Source organism: Vigna unguiculata, chromosome 5 (genome assembly GCF_037176805.1).
Source record: "Vigna unguiculata cultivar grain cowpea cultivar isolate G323 ecotype 2 chromosome 5, ASM3717680v1, whole genome shotgun sequence".
Classification (NCBI taxonomy): Eukaryota; Viridiplantae; Streptophyta; class Magnoliopsida; order Fabales; family Fabaceae; genus Vigna; species Vigna unguiculata.
In genome coordinates, this window is record NC_140796.1 from 7,103,780 (window position 1) to 7,122,203 (window position 18,424).

At 30.1% G+C, this 18,424-nt stretch overlaps 1 protein-coding gene across 1 annotated transcript; it reads right to left on the minus strand.

Moving 5' to 3' along the window:
* Positions 1-14,379: 14,379 nt before the first annotated feature.
* On the minus strand, positions 14,380-14,893 carry LOC146886021 (BON1-associated protein 2-like). The gene is made up of 2 exons (XM_085672914.1): positions 14,890-14,893; positions 14,380-14,822 (listed from the first exon to the last, which is right to left on the minus strand). Exons 1-2 carry the CDS (start codon positions 14,891-14,893, stop codon positions 14,380-14,382), a joined length of 447 nt encoding a protein of 148 aa, XP_085529040.1.
* Positions 14,894-18,424: the final 3,531 nt, after the last annotated feature.

The window sequence follows — 18,424 nt, forward strand, 5'->3', positions numbered from 1 at the left end:
GCAAAATGCAAAATATATGATAAGTCGAAATACACGAATTAGTAATATTTACTTTCATTATACTTTACTAATTATTATTATTTATTTTTATTAATTAAAGATTACTACTTATTCGTTTTATAACAGAATTATTATTTTTTATGTCTAAATATTACTGATCTAAAATAACACATTTAAAAAAATTACAATTTTTCATACTATTTATCATTTAATGTTGTCTGCTATCTTAGAATCCAAATATATATAGGAATTAAAATATCTAAATCCCTATATAACCAAATTTAAATTACATATTTTAAAACATAACTACGAAACTTAAATTCACTTTGACGTATATAGTTCATATATATTACTTTTGTCAACTATAATATTCTGTAACAATATTTATGGAAAAAAAATACCCATCTACTTAAAAAATTAACATTTTATTCTATCAAAAATACAACATTAAAAGAAAAAAAACCACAAAACACTACCCGTGCGTACGCACGGGTATAGCACTAGTTGAAAATACAAAAGAAAAACGTTCAACATAAAAGGAAGAAAAGAAAAATCATCTCAGAGCAACTGAGTTATACAATCAAACCAAAAACTCAGACACACAAACGAAAAAAAGAAAATGATATCAGAGCAAGTGGGGTACTGGATCAAACCAAAAACTCAGACACAAAACGAAAAAAAGAAATGCCATACCTAAACTGGAGAAAAGAAGAAGCAAGAACCATATAAAAAACGAAACCACTAAACACCACCCTTAAAAAATGATTTCAAACGTAGCTCAAACAATTAATGCACGCAACATCAATCAACTCATGGACAATATCCCTCCTTCCAACACTTAACAGGCGGGAAATATGAAATTACTTTTAACCCCGATCAATAAAGTCAGATTGAGTCTGGAGAAGAGGGTTACATGAGTAAAATACTCAGCATTGTGTTGCAAATCACGAGTAATCACATGGTAAAAGGTTAATTTACGAAAAAAGATGTTAAAAGGACACATATCAACGAATTAAGTTAGGGTATTTGAGTAATATCCATAAATGAAGTTACGAAAAAACCTGTAAAAAGAACACGTGTTAATGTATTAAGTTAAGGTATTTGAGTAATATCCAGAGGTATTTGTTTTCTTATAGTTATAGTTTAGAAATGTCTAGTATTTAAAAAACTCCTTACATGATACAGACACTTGATTATGATAGGAGTGTAATATTACTGTATAACTAGCTACCTGCTAAATATGCCATTTAGCTCTCTTACTTACTAACTTAAACAAAGATACTTAGTCTAATTTGGAAGTCATTACGTCTCATCTTTATCACTTAATTAATTATTACTATTTGTTTAGATTCTAAACTTGATCTTAGTGAATGAAAAGTTAATTAATACATGATAAATAAATATGTTTGATATAAGGCGAATCGAGGCCTAAAACAAATTTATAAAATTTAATAGAATTATATTAATAATAAATAAAAAATTGAGACTTCTTTTCTTAACATAATTTTATAATTAATTTAATAAAAATATATTAATATAAAAAAATGAGACTTTTTTTTAAACATAATTTTATAATTAATTTAATAGATAAATAATAATAGTAAAAAGTAATTGAGACCTAAAATAAGTGTTTTCCTTACTATATTTTTAAACTTCAATCAATGCTAATTTGATATAAGATAATTTGTGTTGAGATATAACCCATTATATTTAAGAGTGTAACAATATTCAATTATCACTTACAATTAAAAAAAATATTAATTGATGTTACCTACAGTAAAAAAATACTTTTATTCTATTTCAATAATGAAATAAATACAAAGTAGCTATTTTCCTTTGACAATCACTAATAATAAATAGAACTTTAATTCATATAATATGTGGATAATATTCTAAACATATTCTATTTCCTTGTACACAAAAATGGAAGTATATCACAAGTCTGTTATATTATTATTATTATGATTATTATAGATAATTTATTATTATTTCTTTTAATTTTATCTTCAATATCTTAGTAAGATAAATGAATAATTATTTATTGCTTGTTTCTTTTATCCTTCTGTTAATTTATTAGTCATTTTTTTTATTTTAAATCTTAAAATATTTTGTACAATGAAGATTTGTGTAATTAAAGAAGAACTATTTAAATAAACGAAATTAAGTATACAAAAATAACTTTTTTAAATTATCTAATAAATTAAGAATTTAGACAATTTAATTTCAGAAAATTAATAATTAGTTTTTTTTAAATGCAATACATATAAAAAATTACACAAAAGAAAATATGTGTACTTCAAATTATAATAAATCAAAATATGTAGGATATTTAAATAAACTTAATAAACATAGAATGAGTGAAACAATTGAAAAATAATAAAATGAAAAAAAAAATTCCTCCTTCTAACTTCCGTTAATTTGTCGGCCCAGATCATAAAGTTATTAAAAGAAAATATAATTCTATTATTGTTGAATTTATTTCACAAAAGTGGCTTTAAATTAAAGTCCGGTGACCCTTTTTTCTTTGTTTATTATAATGAAAGAACGTAAGGATCTGCGCCATAAACTAATGAGTATGAACTCACTTTGTTAGGGTTTTTGTTAGATTATCTTTCGTATCAAAGAATGTGATGCTCGAGAAAACCTATATATGCCTTTTATTCTGGAATAAAAGAATATATATATATATATATATATATATATATATATATATATATATATATATATATATATATATATATATATTTCTTTAACATGACAAAGTATTTTATTTGTCTGAAAATACACCAATATTTTACTGTTTAAGGTTTTTGATGTAGCCTTTTAATCAAAATTATTATTTAAGTAGCCTTTCGATCAAAATCTGTTGTCGATAGAACTGTTTAAGGATAATTCACACTACAACAATTTATAGTTTAGATCACACTAAAATAGATAACGGCTAAATAAATGTAGCCTAAACATATAATAAACAACATTTTTATAAATGATGTATAAATATCATGAAAGTTCATGATTATATAATTGTTGCTTTAAACTATGTGGGCAAAACTAGTAAAAATGTGGTCTAAAAACATAGGTAAGGTATAAAATCAACATGTAAAATTGTTGTCTATTGTGAGAATTTTAAGCAACGGTTTTAAAAATATTGTTATACTAAAAACTGTTGTCTATTATCTATAGCTACACTCACCTATACCACGCCTAAAAAATCGTGGTCTAATCTTTAAACCACGTTTTTTATAATTTATATCATAATTTTATGCCGTTGTCTAAAGTGATTTATGTTGTAGTGTCATATTGATAAGCAGTGAAGTAAATTTTTGTTTACAATTTTTATTCGTCATGTTGAAGTATTGCAATACATTTCTAAATAATTTACTAGTTTACATGTATTTAACTATAAATAGCACCGTATTACAAAATGATTACTCAAATAATACTATTAATAATAAAAATATGAAAATAATATAATAATAATAATTAGAGCGATAATAATACTGAAACATATATATAAATAATGAATATTATGTTAAATTATATATTAATTTAATATTTGGTTCATATAATTTAAAGAATAACTTTAATGTAAAGATTCTAATGTGATGATTATTAGAATATAAATTATTAAAGTTATGGGAATTATTTTAGACTTATTAAATTAATTCCCTCACTTCTCACTTCATAGGGGGTATTATAGTATTTTATTAAAGTTTTAAAATACTAGAAGAAAGGAATGACCGTTGCTCCTAAAAAAAAGCTGTAGAGTTTTTACGTTTCAATAGAACGTAAAGAAAGGAGACTTTGAGAAGAGAAGACTTTGTACTTGGTAATTTTATATCATCAAGAAGCCATTAAAGAGAAGTAAGAGACGGGAAAACATTGATTAAGAGAACTTTGTAATGGATACAGGTAAGTTCTTAAACTCTTCTAATAATATAATTGTGAGAATCATAATTCCTAAACGTTTCTCTTCTATAATAGAGTAGTTTCTTATATTGATTAGAAAATGGAAACTGCATAAAAAAATTTACATTGGTATTAGAGCCAGGTTTAGGAATTTATGATTATTCGTAAAAGTTTTTCCCAAATTATAAAACCCTAATTTGAAATTATGGAATTTAGGGGTTTTTTTTTGTTAATTGATTTTCACTGCACCATTTGGATTGCAATATACATTATTTATTAGCATATAAGGATTAAGGGTGCCATGAAATTCTGTTGGACATTAAAGGTTTATTGGAAGCCGCGAATTTATGTTTGGTTATTGAAATGCAAATGTGAATTGAAATGTTTTCACTGTTACGAGCATACACATTGGTCTCATATTGCCAAATATTTTAAGTATGCGTCACTGTTATGGAATATTACTTGTTATTGCTTTGGATGAAGTGAAAACTGTATTAATTGGTAAGTTGCGTCAACAACTAATTTCGTCCGAGTAAAAAAAAAAGTGTTGTTTGACTTAGATAATAATTAGGAAGAAAGTTAAAAAAAAATACAAATGAATATTTAATTGAGCATAAATACATATTTCTTTTTTTACTTTTTTATCTTATTTCAACTTTATTTTCATCTTCTCTTTGTTTTGTTTTTGTTTCAAATTCGTTTTACTTTTATTTTATTACTATTATTATTGTTATTATCTTGTATTATTTTAACCTTCTTTTTTTAATTTTATTTTGAATTTTTGTCTTATTATATTTTATTCTTTCTCTTTATTTGGTTTATTTTTATTTTTGCTTAATTTTATTTTATAATCTTTGGGTTTAATATGTTTTACCGTACTTTTTTCATGTTAGCTTTTTTTATCTTATTCTTTTCTTATTTAGTCGTTTGTTTTAAAAAAGAAAGTTTTCCTTTTTTTTATGCATATCCATTTTCATTTTCTTAACAACCTAATTCCTTTTTTATGTACCTGCACCATTCATTTACTTTTTCTTACCTTTTTTTTATTTCGTTGAAAAGCCTAACAAGTTTCTACCATGTTTACATCATCTTATTTCGTTTTTACACTTTTGTTTAGACTAATTTACGTTTCTCATTCTCACACCCACCTTTTCTCTCTTTGCATTCTAAAATTCTCCCAATCACACGCTTCCACGTTGCCACGTGTCACATGTTTTCTCCCTCAACTTATTTTCTAAACCATGCAAAAAAGGCTCTTTTTTCTCCTGCACCAACACAACCTACTGCCTGCAACTCTTTCTTACACCATCATCTCTCCACGTTGGTTTCATGCATCAACACACGGTTTCATGCATTAACCTTCATACATCTCCTTTGTTTTAATCAAAAAATTGTCGTTCTCGTGGATTCCCTCAATTATCAACACGCAACCGCCAACAAGGAATCTTTCTCTCCTATAACACGTTTCCTTTATCTTTCCTGGAAGGCCCAACACTTACTCAAAAGGAACAATAGCCACCATCATCATTCACCAGCACAAACCAAAAAACAACAACCCAAAGTCTACTCTCCTCCACCTACACACACAACTTCCAAGCATCCGAAGAGCACACACAGTGAGAGCACAAAAAGAGAACAAGGTGAAGAGAAAAAAAGAGTGGAAACCGCTCGGGCAAGGCAAGGGGGCTATTGTTGCTTTAACGGTTGAAAATGAAACACCATGACACTCTTCCGTCACCAACCTCTCTCACTGCCGTCACACCCTTCCAACTCACATTTTCCTCCATTACCGATTACCACAACAAACACACAATACTCCATTCTCCTCCCTAGAACAAAAAACCACACTTCATTCACACTTGCATTCATGATTATCATCCATTCACCAGTTCCCCAGTATTACATACCCCACCTTGCTTCCTCCATCACTGTCACGCTTCCTTCCACCGTTAGTTAACTTTTCTCTCGTCTTAATCATTCACCTGCATAAAAAACCAAAATAAAACACAGATTAACTATCCTCCATTGTTAGCCACCGCTCCAACATTTTCACAACACACCAAACCCTCGCGTCTCAAAACCCAAAAATCCAAATTTCAGAAGCAGAAAACCAAGAGAAGAGAAACCCTCGCCGGTGGAGTGTAGTCGGCACGATGGAGTGTGGTCGCGTGACGTTCTCGAACCTGGTCGCGGTGTGGTCGGCATGGTGGTGGCGAGTTGAGGGAGTCACGACGCCTTTCTCTCTCGCGGAAGAAGAGAAGCAAGGATTGGGGATGAGTGGGCGCTGGAGTGGACGCCGGCGACGGCTGGAACCGTTGACGTAGCCCCCTCTGGTCACACGAGCGAGATGCCGCCGCTATCTCGCGTTGGGGAGGAAGAGAAGGACGTGTCGCTGCCGGCTAAGCTCCTGGCGGTGGTCGACGTTGTCGTTAGGGTTCGTCGCCGGCCAGAATGAGTGTAGAGCAGATGGGTGATGATTTGTTCATGCGTGAGGTGAAGGAGAGGGCCTGGTGATTTGGGATCTGATTTGCTGATGAAGAAGAGATTAGGTTAGATTAATTAGGTTTCTCGTTTAGGGTTTAGTTTATGTGTCAGATCAGTTTCGCCTTCTGCACCCCACTTTTGATTTTCACACCCCTTTTTTTTTATCTCTGCACCCCATTAATTTGTTTTGTTCTTGTTGTTGTTTTTTTTTTCTCTGCGCACCCATGTTATTTGCTAGCATCACACCCTTATTTTGGACTGGTTTGCTACCTGCTGCACCCCTATGTTCACTAACTCCACCACTCATTTGTGTTGTATTGTATTTTTTATTTGCACTCCCATTTTTATTGTATACACCTGATTCACTTCATGTACCTCTCATTAATCACTCTAGTACTCCCATATTTTGTTTTTCACTTTCATCCTCCTTAATTAAATTATTTCTTTTTATTTATTTATTCATTTATTTTTATTTTTTATTATTTATTTATTTTCGTTTTTTTATTTATTTTTATTTATTTTTCTTTTCCTAAAAAACCAAATATTTGAAAATTATTAAAAATTACAAAAAATAGAAAATCTAAAAAATGAAAAATATTTTCTTTTACTTTATTGTGTCTGTCCGGTCGTTCGCACCGTGTGACACTTATTTTCTAAAAATATCAAAAATAGTTTTCTTTCTCTTTTAGTGTATGTTCGACCGCTCGCGTCACGTGACACATATTTTCAAATAATCTCAAAAACACAAAAAAATACAAAAATTTCAAAAAATACAAAATATCAACATTTTCCAACAAGTATCTTTTTAAGAACTACGTGATCCCTTGATTCTCCCATGTGAGATACGTAGGAGCAAGGCCAGTCCTTGTCAGGTTCACCTCCAAAAAATCAAATCATTTTCTCAATCGTTTTTTTAAATATATTAAAGAACTACGTAACCCTGATTTCTCATTTTGAATGAGAATACGTAGGACCAAGGTCAATCCTTGTCGGGCCCACAAAATTAAATTTTTTGTTGTTGTTTCTTGTTAGCATTTTTGTCTTATTATTTTTGGGGAAAATTAACATTTTGAAAATCACATCAACTTTGCATATTTAATAAAAGGTACCGCCCTCGGGCGAGCGTTGTAGGGTGCTAACACCTTCCCTACGCGTAACCGACTTCCGGATCCAAAATCTAGTTTTTCGCAGACTTGTCTTATCTTTATGGTTTTCCATAGTTTTCCATAATAACTATGGTGGCGACTCCAAATCTCTTTTCAAACCCGTTTTCTTTTTTGGTTCGTCGTCCCGTCGCGATTTCGGTTGCGACAAGTTGCAATTTTAATATAAATTTATTTGGAAGTTGAATTGCAAATTAAAGTTTTGAATTATGATTAGAAGTGTTGACTGTTACGTAATGGTGACTATGAACATGGTATTTAATTTAGGAATTAATTGTATGGTAAATTTGTAATCACCAAAGTGATCAAATTTTACGTTTTAATTAATTCTAAAGTAAAGTTGAATTATGGAATCACTCATGAAATAAAGGATATCAAATTATGAACATATTAATTGTTCATGGGTTTATTGAAAGTTATTGTTATAAGACATATATGGATTACCCAAAGGTGAACCATTGCTTACAATGATATTAAAGTGAGACATACATTTGATATACTTAGTAAATATGTTTGCATATCTAAAGATAGTATACATGTAGACTTGAGTATGACTGATTGTCTATTAAAGTACATCTATTTTTTATTTTATTTTATTTTATTTTTTTATTTTATCATCTTAATTGTATGATATATGTCAGTTTAAGCATCACCCAAAGGTGAACTTAAATGAATGACTCGTATGGTATTTGTTAGTTTAAGTGTCACCCAAAGGTGAACTTAAATGCATGACTAGTGTAGTTATTTGTCTGAATCCATTAATTTTATCAAAGCATTAATGTGTGAGTTTACATATATTTCTTTTTCTACAGCTTCCATGAATATGTGTGGTTTGGGCAGTGGTGTGATCAAGTTCAATGGCTTGAACTATGCTGATTGGTACGAACAAATCCAGTTTCAATTGGGTGTGTTCGATTTAGATTTGACCATAGTTATGGATGAGATGCCCTCAACCATTAATGAGACCAGTACAGCAGATGAAAAGACTCTTTATGAGGCTTGGCAAAGGTCTAATCGACTGTCTTTGAACTTGATGCGCATGACCATGGCAGAGAATGTGAAGCCATCTATGCCCAAGACCGAAAATGCAAAGGAATTTATAAGGATGATCAAGGAGTATTCACAGTCGGACATTACTGATAAGTCCATTGTGGGAACTCTCATGAGTGAGTTGACAACAAAAAAGTTTGATTGGTCACAACCCATTCATGATCATGTAACAGGAATGGCAAACATAGCTGCAAAGTTGAAGTCAATGGGAATGGAGGTGAATGAATCCTTTCTGGTACAGTTTATTGTGAACTCTCTTCCTCCTGAATTTGGCCAGTTCCAAGTGAATTATAACACTATTAAAGATAAATGGAACTTTCAAGAAATAAAGGCCATGTTAGTTCAAGAGGAAGGAAGGCTTAAGAAAGTGAAGGATCATTCAATTCATCTCATGACTCATGATGGTTCTAGCTCCAGCAAAGCTAATCCAGGAAAGAAGAACAAGAAGGCCAAAGCCCCAATGAAAGTTAATGAGGGTAGAATCAAGAAGGACCTTAAATGCTTCTTTTGCAAGAAGATGGGTCACTTCAAGAAAGATTGTCCGAAAAGGAAATCCTGGTTTGAAAAGAAAGGTACATTTTATGTTTCTGTAAGTTTTGAAACAAATATTGTTGAAGTGCCTAATAATACTTGGTGGTTAGATTCTGGAGCTACCACTCATGTTTCTAATATTATGTAGGGATTTCTTTCAATCCAGCCCATAAAAGGAACTGAAAAGTATTTATACATGGGGAACAGAATGAAGGCACAAATAGAAGGAATAGGGACTTACAGATTGATTCTAGACACTGGTTATTGTCTAGATCTTGAAAAGTGTCTCTATGTTCCTGGTTGTGCTAGAAACTTGATTTTTGTTGCAAAGTTGGATTGTTTAGGTTTTAATTTTAAGATTGAAAATGGTGTTTTTCATTTGTATAGACATACGTATTATTATGGTTCTAGTACTTTATGTGATGGATTATATCGTTTGAATCTTAATTTTAATTTTACTAATTCCCTGTTTAATGTTGAACATGTTTCTAGTAGTAAGTGCAATGTACAAAATGAAAATTCTGCTTTCTTATGGCATCAAAGATTGGGTCATATATCCAAAGAAAGGATTATGAGGTTGGTGAAAAATGAAATCTTACCTCAATTGGATTTTGGTGACTGGGATGTATGTGTTGATTGTATTAAAGGTAAACAAACTAAACACATATCAAAGAATTCTGCCACAAGAAGTAATGAACTTCTTGAATTAATACACACAGATATTTGTGGTCCATTTGACATTCCATCTTGGAGTGGTGAAAAGTATTTTATCACCTTTATAGATGATTTTTCACGTTATTATTATTTATATCTTTTGCATGAAAAGTCTCAATCAGTGGACATCCTAAAGGTGTTTATTGATGAGGTAGAAAGGCACTTAGATAGAAAAGTAAAGGTTGTGAGATTTGATAGAGGTGGTGAATTTTATGGAAAATCCACTGAAAGTGGACAATGCCCAGGTCCATTTGCAAAGTTTCTCGAAAGTCAGGGTATTTGTGCACAATATACAATGCCCGGTACACCACAACAAAATGGTGTAGTAGAAAGGCGGAATCGTACTCTCATGGATATGGTTAGGAGTATGTTGAGTCATAACAATGTTCCTTAATCTTTGTGGATGTATTGATTAAAGACTGTTGTTTATCTTCTTAACAGGGTTCCTAGTAAAGCAGTTCCTAAGACTCCTTTTGAACTATGGACTGGAAGGAAACCTAGTTTAAGACATCTTCATGTTTGGGGATGTCCGACAGAAGTAAGGATATATAATCCACATGAAAAGAAGCTTGATGCAAGAACCATTAGTGGTTACTTCATCGGCTATCCTGAAAAGTCAAAAGGATATAGGTTTTATTGTCCTAACCATAGTACAAGAATAGTTGAGTCTGGTAATGCTAGGTTCATTGAGAATGGCCAGTTCAGTAGGAGTGAGAAATCACATATAGTAGACATTCAAGAGACTAACAGTAATGTTTCTACACATGTCTCTTCTCAAGTTGTTATCCCTCTTGTTGTATCACAGTCACACAACATGCATAAACAACAAGTTGATGTTCCAATACCACAAAATGAACATATAGATAACGAACCAAGTGACAATGTGCAAGTCACTAATGAGGAAATGGTAGAGGAACCACAAGAAGAAATATTAAGAAGGTCTGTAAGGCAAAAGAGACCAGCTATTTCAGATGACTATGTGGTTTACTCTATTGAACATGAATGTGACTTAAGCATTGATGAGGATCCAGTCTCAGTTAAACAAGCCATGGAAAGTGATAATTTTGAAAAATGGTTCAATGCAATGAAAGAAGAGTTAAAGTCAATGGATGACAATCAAGTTTGGGATCTAGTAGAATTGCCTGAAAGTTCTAAACAAGTGGGTTGTAAATGGGTCTTTAAGACCAAACGTGACTCAAAAGGCAATATTGAAAGATATAAGGCCAGACTTATTGCCAAAGGTTTTACTCAAAAGGATGGCATTGATTACAAAGAGACCTCTCCTGTTTCTAAAAAGGACTCTTTGAGAATTATTTTGGCTTTGGTGGCTCATTATGATTTAGAGCTTCACCAGATGGATGTAAAGACCGCCTTTCTAAATGGTGACTTAGAGGAAGAAATATATATGAATCAACCTGAAGGTTTTGTTTCCACAGGAAAGGAAAATATGGTGTGTAAATTAAATAAGTCAATATATGGACTAAAACAAGCTTCTAGGCAATGGTATCTCAAGTTTAATGATACCATCACGTCATATGGTTTTGTAGAAAACACCGTTGATCGGTGTATTTACATGAAGGTTAGTGGGAGCATGTTTGTAATTTTAGTCCTATATGTTGATGATATTCTGCTTGCTACTAATAATGTTGCCATGTTACATGATGTAAAGAAGTTTCTCTCTAATAACTTTGAAATGAAAGATATGGGTGAGGCATTCTATGTGATAAGAATTGAAATATTCCGTGATAGATCACAAGGATTGTTGGGATTGTCTCAAAAATCATATATTAACAAGGTATTAGAGAGATTCAGAATGGATAAATGCTCTGCTGGAATAGTTCCAATTCAGAAAGGGGATAAATTTAGTCAAATGCAATGTCCTAAGAATGATTTGGAACGAAAGGCCATGGAGTCAATTCCTTATGCATCAGTGGTTGGGAGTTTGATGTATGCTCAAACTTGTACTCGGCCAGATATTAGTTTTGCTATTGGTATGTTGGGCCGATATCAAAGTAATCCTGGTATGGACCACTGGAAAGCTGCAAAGAAAGTTCTTAGGTACTTACAAGGCACCAAGAACTATATGCTCACCTACAAGAAGTCAGATCATCTTGAAGTGATTGGTTACTCGAATTCAGATTATGCAGGATGTGTGGATTCAAGAAAATCCACATTTGGATATGTTTATCTATTAGCTGGTGGAGCAATTTCTTGGAAAAGTGAAAAATAATCAGTTATTGCTACTTCCACCATGGAGGCTGAATTTATAGCATGCTTTGAGGTTACTGTTCATGCTTTGTGGTTGCGAAATTTTGTCTCAAGGCTTAGCATTGTTGACAGTATTGCTAGACCATTAAGGATTTATTGTGACAATTCTACAATTGTTTTCTTCTCTAAGAATGATAAGTACTCGAAAGGTGCAAAACATATGGATTTGAAGTACTTATCGGTCAAAGAAGAAGTGCAGAAACGTAGAGTGTTAATTGAGCATATTGTTGCAGATTTAATGATAGCGGATCCATTAACTAAAGGCTTACCACCCAAAACATTTATTGGTCATGTTGAAAGGATGGGTGTTATGGACAAGTCCTTCCTATGAATGTAATCTGGTATATATACATTATTGCATTAATGCTCTCTTTGTTTGACACTCGTGAATTCAATTATAGTTATGTTTCTGTTCATTTATTTGTCATTCACAATTAAAAGTATACATTATTGTTTAGTTTGTGTGGAATGACAGGATGTATCTTTGAAAAGAAAATAAAGATACATATTATAGTATAATTAAAGTGAAATTGAGTTAGATGATTTGTGATACATGGAAGGAACCATGTTGTTGAATAGCTTGCAACCGCCATGATCCATCATCGAATTCAATTATTAAAGAAAGTTGACTTGATAATTCCAATGAATGGTGCACACTTAAAGTTTAATATTGGATCTTCAAGTCATCACATGAACCAAGTGGGAGAATGTTAAATTATATATTAATTTAATATTTGGTTCATGTAATTTAAAGAATAACTTTAATGTAAAGATTCTAATGTGATGATTATTAGAATTAAATTAATTCCCTCACTTCTCACTTCATAGGGGTATTAGAGTATTTTATTAAAGTTTTAAAATACTAGAAGAAAGGAATGACCGTTGCTCCTAAAAAAAAAGCGGTAGAGTTTTTATGTTTCAAGAGAACGTAAAGAAAGGGGACTTTGACAAGAGAAGACTTTGTACTTGGTAATTCTATATCATCAAGAAGCCCATTAAAGAGAAGTAAGATAAGGGAAAACATTGATTAAGAGAACTTTGTAATGGATACAGGTAAGTTCTTAAACTCTTCTAATAATATAATTGTGAGAATCATAATTCTTAAACGTTCCTCTTCTATAATAGAGTAGTTTCTTATATTGATTAGAAAATGGAAACTACATAAAAAATTTTACATATTAATCAGAGATCAACAATTATAATAACAATAATAAATAAAAGATAAAAGGTAAGGAGTAGAAATATCCTGGGTTGAGGCACGCATAACGCTATCCTTAGAGAGAAAACGCCCCTACTGCACAGGGCTAAACAAATATATCAATACACAATCATATATGTTTCTTATCATATGCGTTTCTCTCCCAAGATACAACAACCCGTTAGATTGATCGAGTGCAGCGAAGGATCTTCGAACCTTATGAACACCACTGTCTTAAAGATAATATAGAGAAGAAAAGAACACTCTTGAGAAAACTCTAGTATTTGTTATTCTGTGTTATTCTATCTTTCCCCATGCACCTAGGTGGTATTTATAGGTAGAAAAGGAGACAAAGCAGTAAAGTGTAATAAGAATATAGCCGTTAGCCATAAAACACATTAACCCATAAATTAAAGGTCTATAAAGACATGAGTAACAGTAGAATTTTTATTTTAATTATTTATTTTTTAAATTATATTAAAATATTTCTAACAATCCCCAACATAATTTAAAAAATAAAACAAAAACATATTATCTTTTAAAACAAAATATTGTAATTCAGTATAAGGAACCTTCCGGGTCTGACCCTTACACTTAGTTTTTATAAACTTTCACCCGAGAAAATGCAGAAACTTGATTATCTTGAACTACATCTCCTGATGCTTATATATATTTTAGTTACACGTCATAACTTGGTGTCACCGTAAGTGGGAATTGTTTCTACCTGTCAGCAGACTGTGGTATGACGTGCGGGTAACGAAATTTGATTCCAGTTCTTTCGATTCGCTTCATTTCAATACTTATATGTGAACGCAGAAACGTAATTGATCTGCAACTATAGAATAAATCCCATCGTTAAGTTTTGTCCCCTTTGGATGTTTTCTCATCCTTATTGTAATTTGCTTCTATAAGTTAGTCAATGAATTTTATTTTTATATAACTTGTTTAAATTCTTAATTTTTATTTTGTATAATTAATTTTAACTTATATATAAGCTTTAGTTACTTTTAAAACATTTTAAAAAAAAGTTTAGAATTAATGTTTGGTTGGGCATTTCTTAAATCAGTCATACATTAAACCATTTCCAACAACGTTGGCAGAAGAAGAACACAGCATATCCCGTTCCCTAACCCTAACAGAGAACTTAATCACCCCACTGCGCCTCCCTTCCCAATCCCTCAACCCGTAACTCAGAATCTGCAGGTTCTGCTCCGGCGCCGCCGCCCTGAGAACCTCGGTTATGTCTATCCTCGCTATCCCAACGTCCTTCATGCTTGGAGCGTTCTTGCACTTCACTGTCAGCGTGATGGACCTCGCCTGCGCCGGTACGTCCACCTCTAGCTTCTCGTTCCATGACGGGTTGCCGCTGCCATCGCTGGTGGTTTCCACCGTGGCTATGCCGGTTGCGTAGCTGGTGATGGAGTCCGCTCGCACCACCACGTAGAGGTTCTGAGTGGCGTGCCTCCAGTTGGCGTGGAGGTCCTCCACCAATAGAACAGTGAGGTCTAGGGTTCTCTTCAGAGGTAGGAATGGCAATGGAGCGGGGTGGGGACGGGTTTCACTATCCGATACCCATCCCGTAAAAAAGGTTCATCCCCATCTCCATACCCAAACCCAACGACTATCAAACTTTTATCCCATTCCCATCCCCACCGGGTAACGGGTATAATCTTGTACCCATACCCGTATCCGTTTTCTTACTACTTTAATATTAATTTTAATTAATTTTTATAAAATAATAAAAAATTACGCTAAAGGAAACATAATATTATCAAATATTCAATATTAGGAGTATGGTTATTTTTTCGATATCAAATACTTTGAAATAAATTATAATTGTTTACATTTTATATTAGAATACCAAATAAAATTTAAAGAGAACCAAAACATTAATTAAATTTGCAAACATTAATGAAACCTAGTTGATAAATTTTAAAAATATTTTTTAAAAAATATAAAAGGAAATTTTTTTAAAAAAAATATATAAAAGGAAAAAAATATTTAAATTAAAATATATTTTAAATGTTTGTTTATTTCAGTTTTTTAAATTATAATGAATCTATTTGTTATACACTAATAAAAGTTATAATACATCACTTGATTAAAATAACACAAAGAACAAATAATAAATATAATAATAAAATTTTAACATAAATCTTGTATCTTTTAAACCACAATATATGTTGAATGGTGGTAAAAAAATATTCATGGCAATTACATTAAATTTTTATATTGTAGTAAATAAAAATTATTTATACAATTATAGTGAAAAAATTAAAGTATGCTTGTAATGAGTTAGAAAATAAAAAATAATTAGATAAAATTTATCGAAATAGTATTCTATATGATGAAAATAAACAAAAAAGAAAAATATAAAAAAATTAACAAATGTGTGTCTTATAAATAATTTGGAGACTATTGGAAGGAATCACACAAATGAAAACAAATATATAATTAAAGGTATGATAAGATGAAAAATATCTTAGAGATCTAAGAAAACTTTTCAAATATCAACATATATACTCAATGTTTGATAAAAAAATGACGCAAAGAACAAATAATAAACATAATAAAATTTTATCATAGATCTGGTATCTTTTAAACTCCAATATATGTTGGATGGTGATAAAAAAATATTCATGACAATTACATTAAATTTTTATATTGTAGTAAATAAAAATTATTTATACAATTATATTGAAAATATTAAAGTATGATTGTAATGAGTTAGAAAATAAAAAATAATTAGATAAAATTTATCGAAATAGTATTCTATATGATGAAAATAAACAAAAATAAAAATATTAAAAAATTAACAAATGTGTGTCTTAAAATAATTTGGAGATTATTGGAAGGAATTGCACAAAGAAAAACAAATGTATAATTAAGGGTATGATAAGACGAAAAACATCTCAGAGATCTAAGAAAACTTTTCAAATATCAACATATATACTCAATGGTTGAGAAATAACAAAAAATGTTTTAGCGAAATAAAAAAGTTCTTCAAATGAAACAAAAATTAATAATAATAAGTATTTTTTTTTATATTACCTAGTAAATGAAATGTTTATGCTATTAAACACTTAAATTGAGAGTATTAAATATTCTAATGTGAAAGGAAAATATACAATAAAAAAATATTAAAAAATAATAGAAATATTCAAATGTTAGACCTAAATTTTTTGTAATTAACATACATCATTTTCACATAATTACATAAAGGTTGTGATAAAATAAAAAATATATTGGAGATGCGAAATAAGTTTCATGACAAACTAAATATTTAGAAGAAATAAAAAATAAAAATCATCCTCATTTAAATTATTAAAATATTTACAATTAATTAAGTAACCCTATATATATATATATATATATATATATATATATATATATATAAGGGTTACTTAATTAATTGTAAATATTTTAATAATTTAAATGAGGATGAGGATATGGCGGGGACGGGTATTATGGCGGAGATATATTCATCCCCATCCCCATCCCCATACCCAATTGAAAAAATCGGAGATTCCCCATACCCATACCCATACCCAGTCAATGCGGGGATTCCCCGTCAAAACGGGGACGGGTTCGGACAATACCCACGGGGACGGGTTTGTTTGCCATCTCTATCAGAGAGTCGTGTGATCCGGGTTTTGAGTCCATGGGAGAAGCTTGGAGAGAATAGGGTTAAAACTTGGTGTGGGTTTTGCTAATGGAGAAAGGAAGGGAATGCAGTGATATATGTACTTTATAATAAAGTTTCTTCTTTTATTTTTTTTTTAATTTTTCATCACTATGAATAAATTAAATAATAAGAATATATTTGATGTTTCATAAATTTTAAAAAGATAGTGCAAAACTCTTTACCAAATCTTACCGCTAAAAATAAATTAAAGAAATCTATATTTTTTATTAATTATACTAGTGACATCGTATATATGTTGTCGATTTTTTATCTTTATCACAATAAAAAATCTTAAAATTATAATTATAAAAATAAAATATAAATAATTTTTATAATTTTACTGTAAATAGTTGACGTTTGTATTATCATATTTCTTACAGGTTAAAAGTCGATTTACATCATATAAATAAATTTCATGTTATATTTTATAAGATTAAATTATATTTAAAATTTATTTTTTAATATTGTATAACTTGATTATGATTTATCAAAATTTGATATTTGTTGATTTTACTGTTATTCACTATTAATATTTAATCTTATTAGCACTTTATAAGTTAGTAAGTTTAAGTTATATTTAAAATTCACTTTTTAATAACTGTTATTGATTGTATATATTATAATTATTTTAATTTAAAAAATACTTAAGTTTAAAAAATCTGTCAAATTGAAAAGAAATGATTAAATTTTAAAAAGTGTCTCTTAAAATATAAAATAGTTATGTTAATTTAAATATTATTTATTTATTGGAAAATAAAATAAAAATATATATAAACCAAAAGAGTAAATTATTTGATATAAGGAAAAGTTATGTGCAATCTATTTATACTATACTAAAAAATAAAGAAATTTTAATTCAATAAATAAATGTGAAACATGAAATACGTAACAGGAGAAGTAATCTGAAAGCATCCAACCTATTTATACTATACTAAAAGATAAAGAAATTTTAATTCAATAAATGTGTCCACCTCTCCAGAAACATTAAGAAATTCATTTTAATAGAAATACATCTTTTCAACATATTCTATAATCATGAAACACATCTCATTCACTACCATTAATAAAATCAATAATCATTTCAATATACTAAATATTGTTATGAAATAAAGTTAATAACATAGAGAATGATGACAGATAATAGAGAAGAGAAAAAACAAGAGAGAATAGAGAATGAGAGAATAGGGAGCAACTCATCTAACTATTATTATTGATAGGAAGAGTCCTATTTATAGATACAATATGTAATCCATAAAGGAAACAAATCAACTTAGTTAATACAAATATTTACCATAAAGAGTAATGAATCATATGAGTAAATGTATCAAATCAATGGACAATCATTAATTCATAACACTCTCCCTTGAGTGTACATTGATAAAGAATGTGCCTCGTTAAAACCTTACTAGGAAAAACCCATTG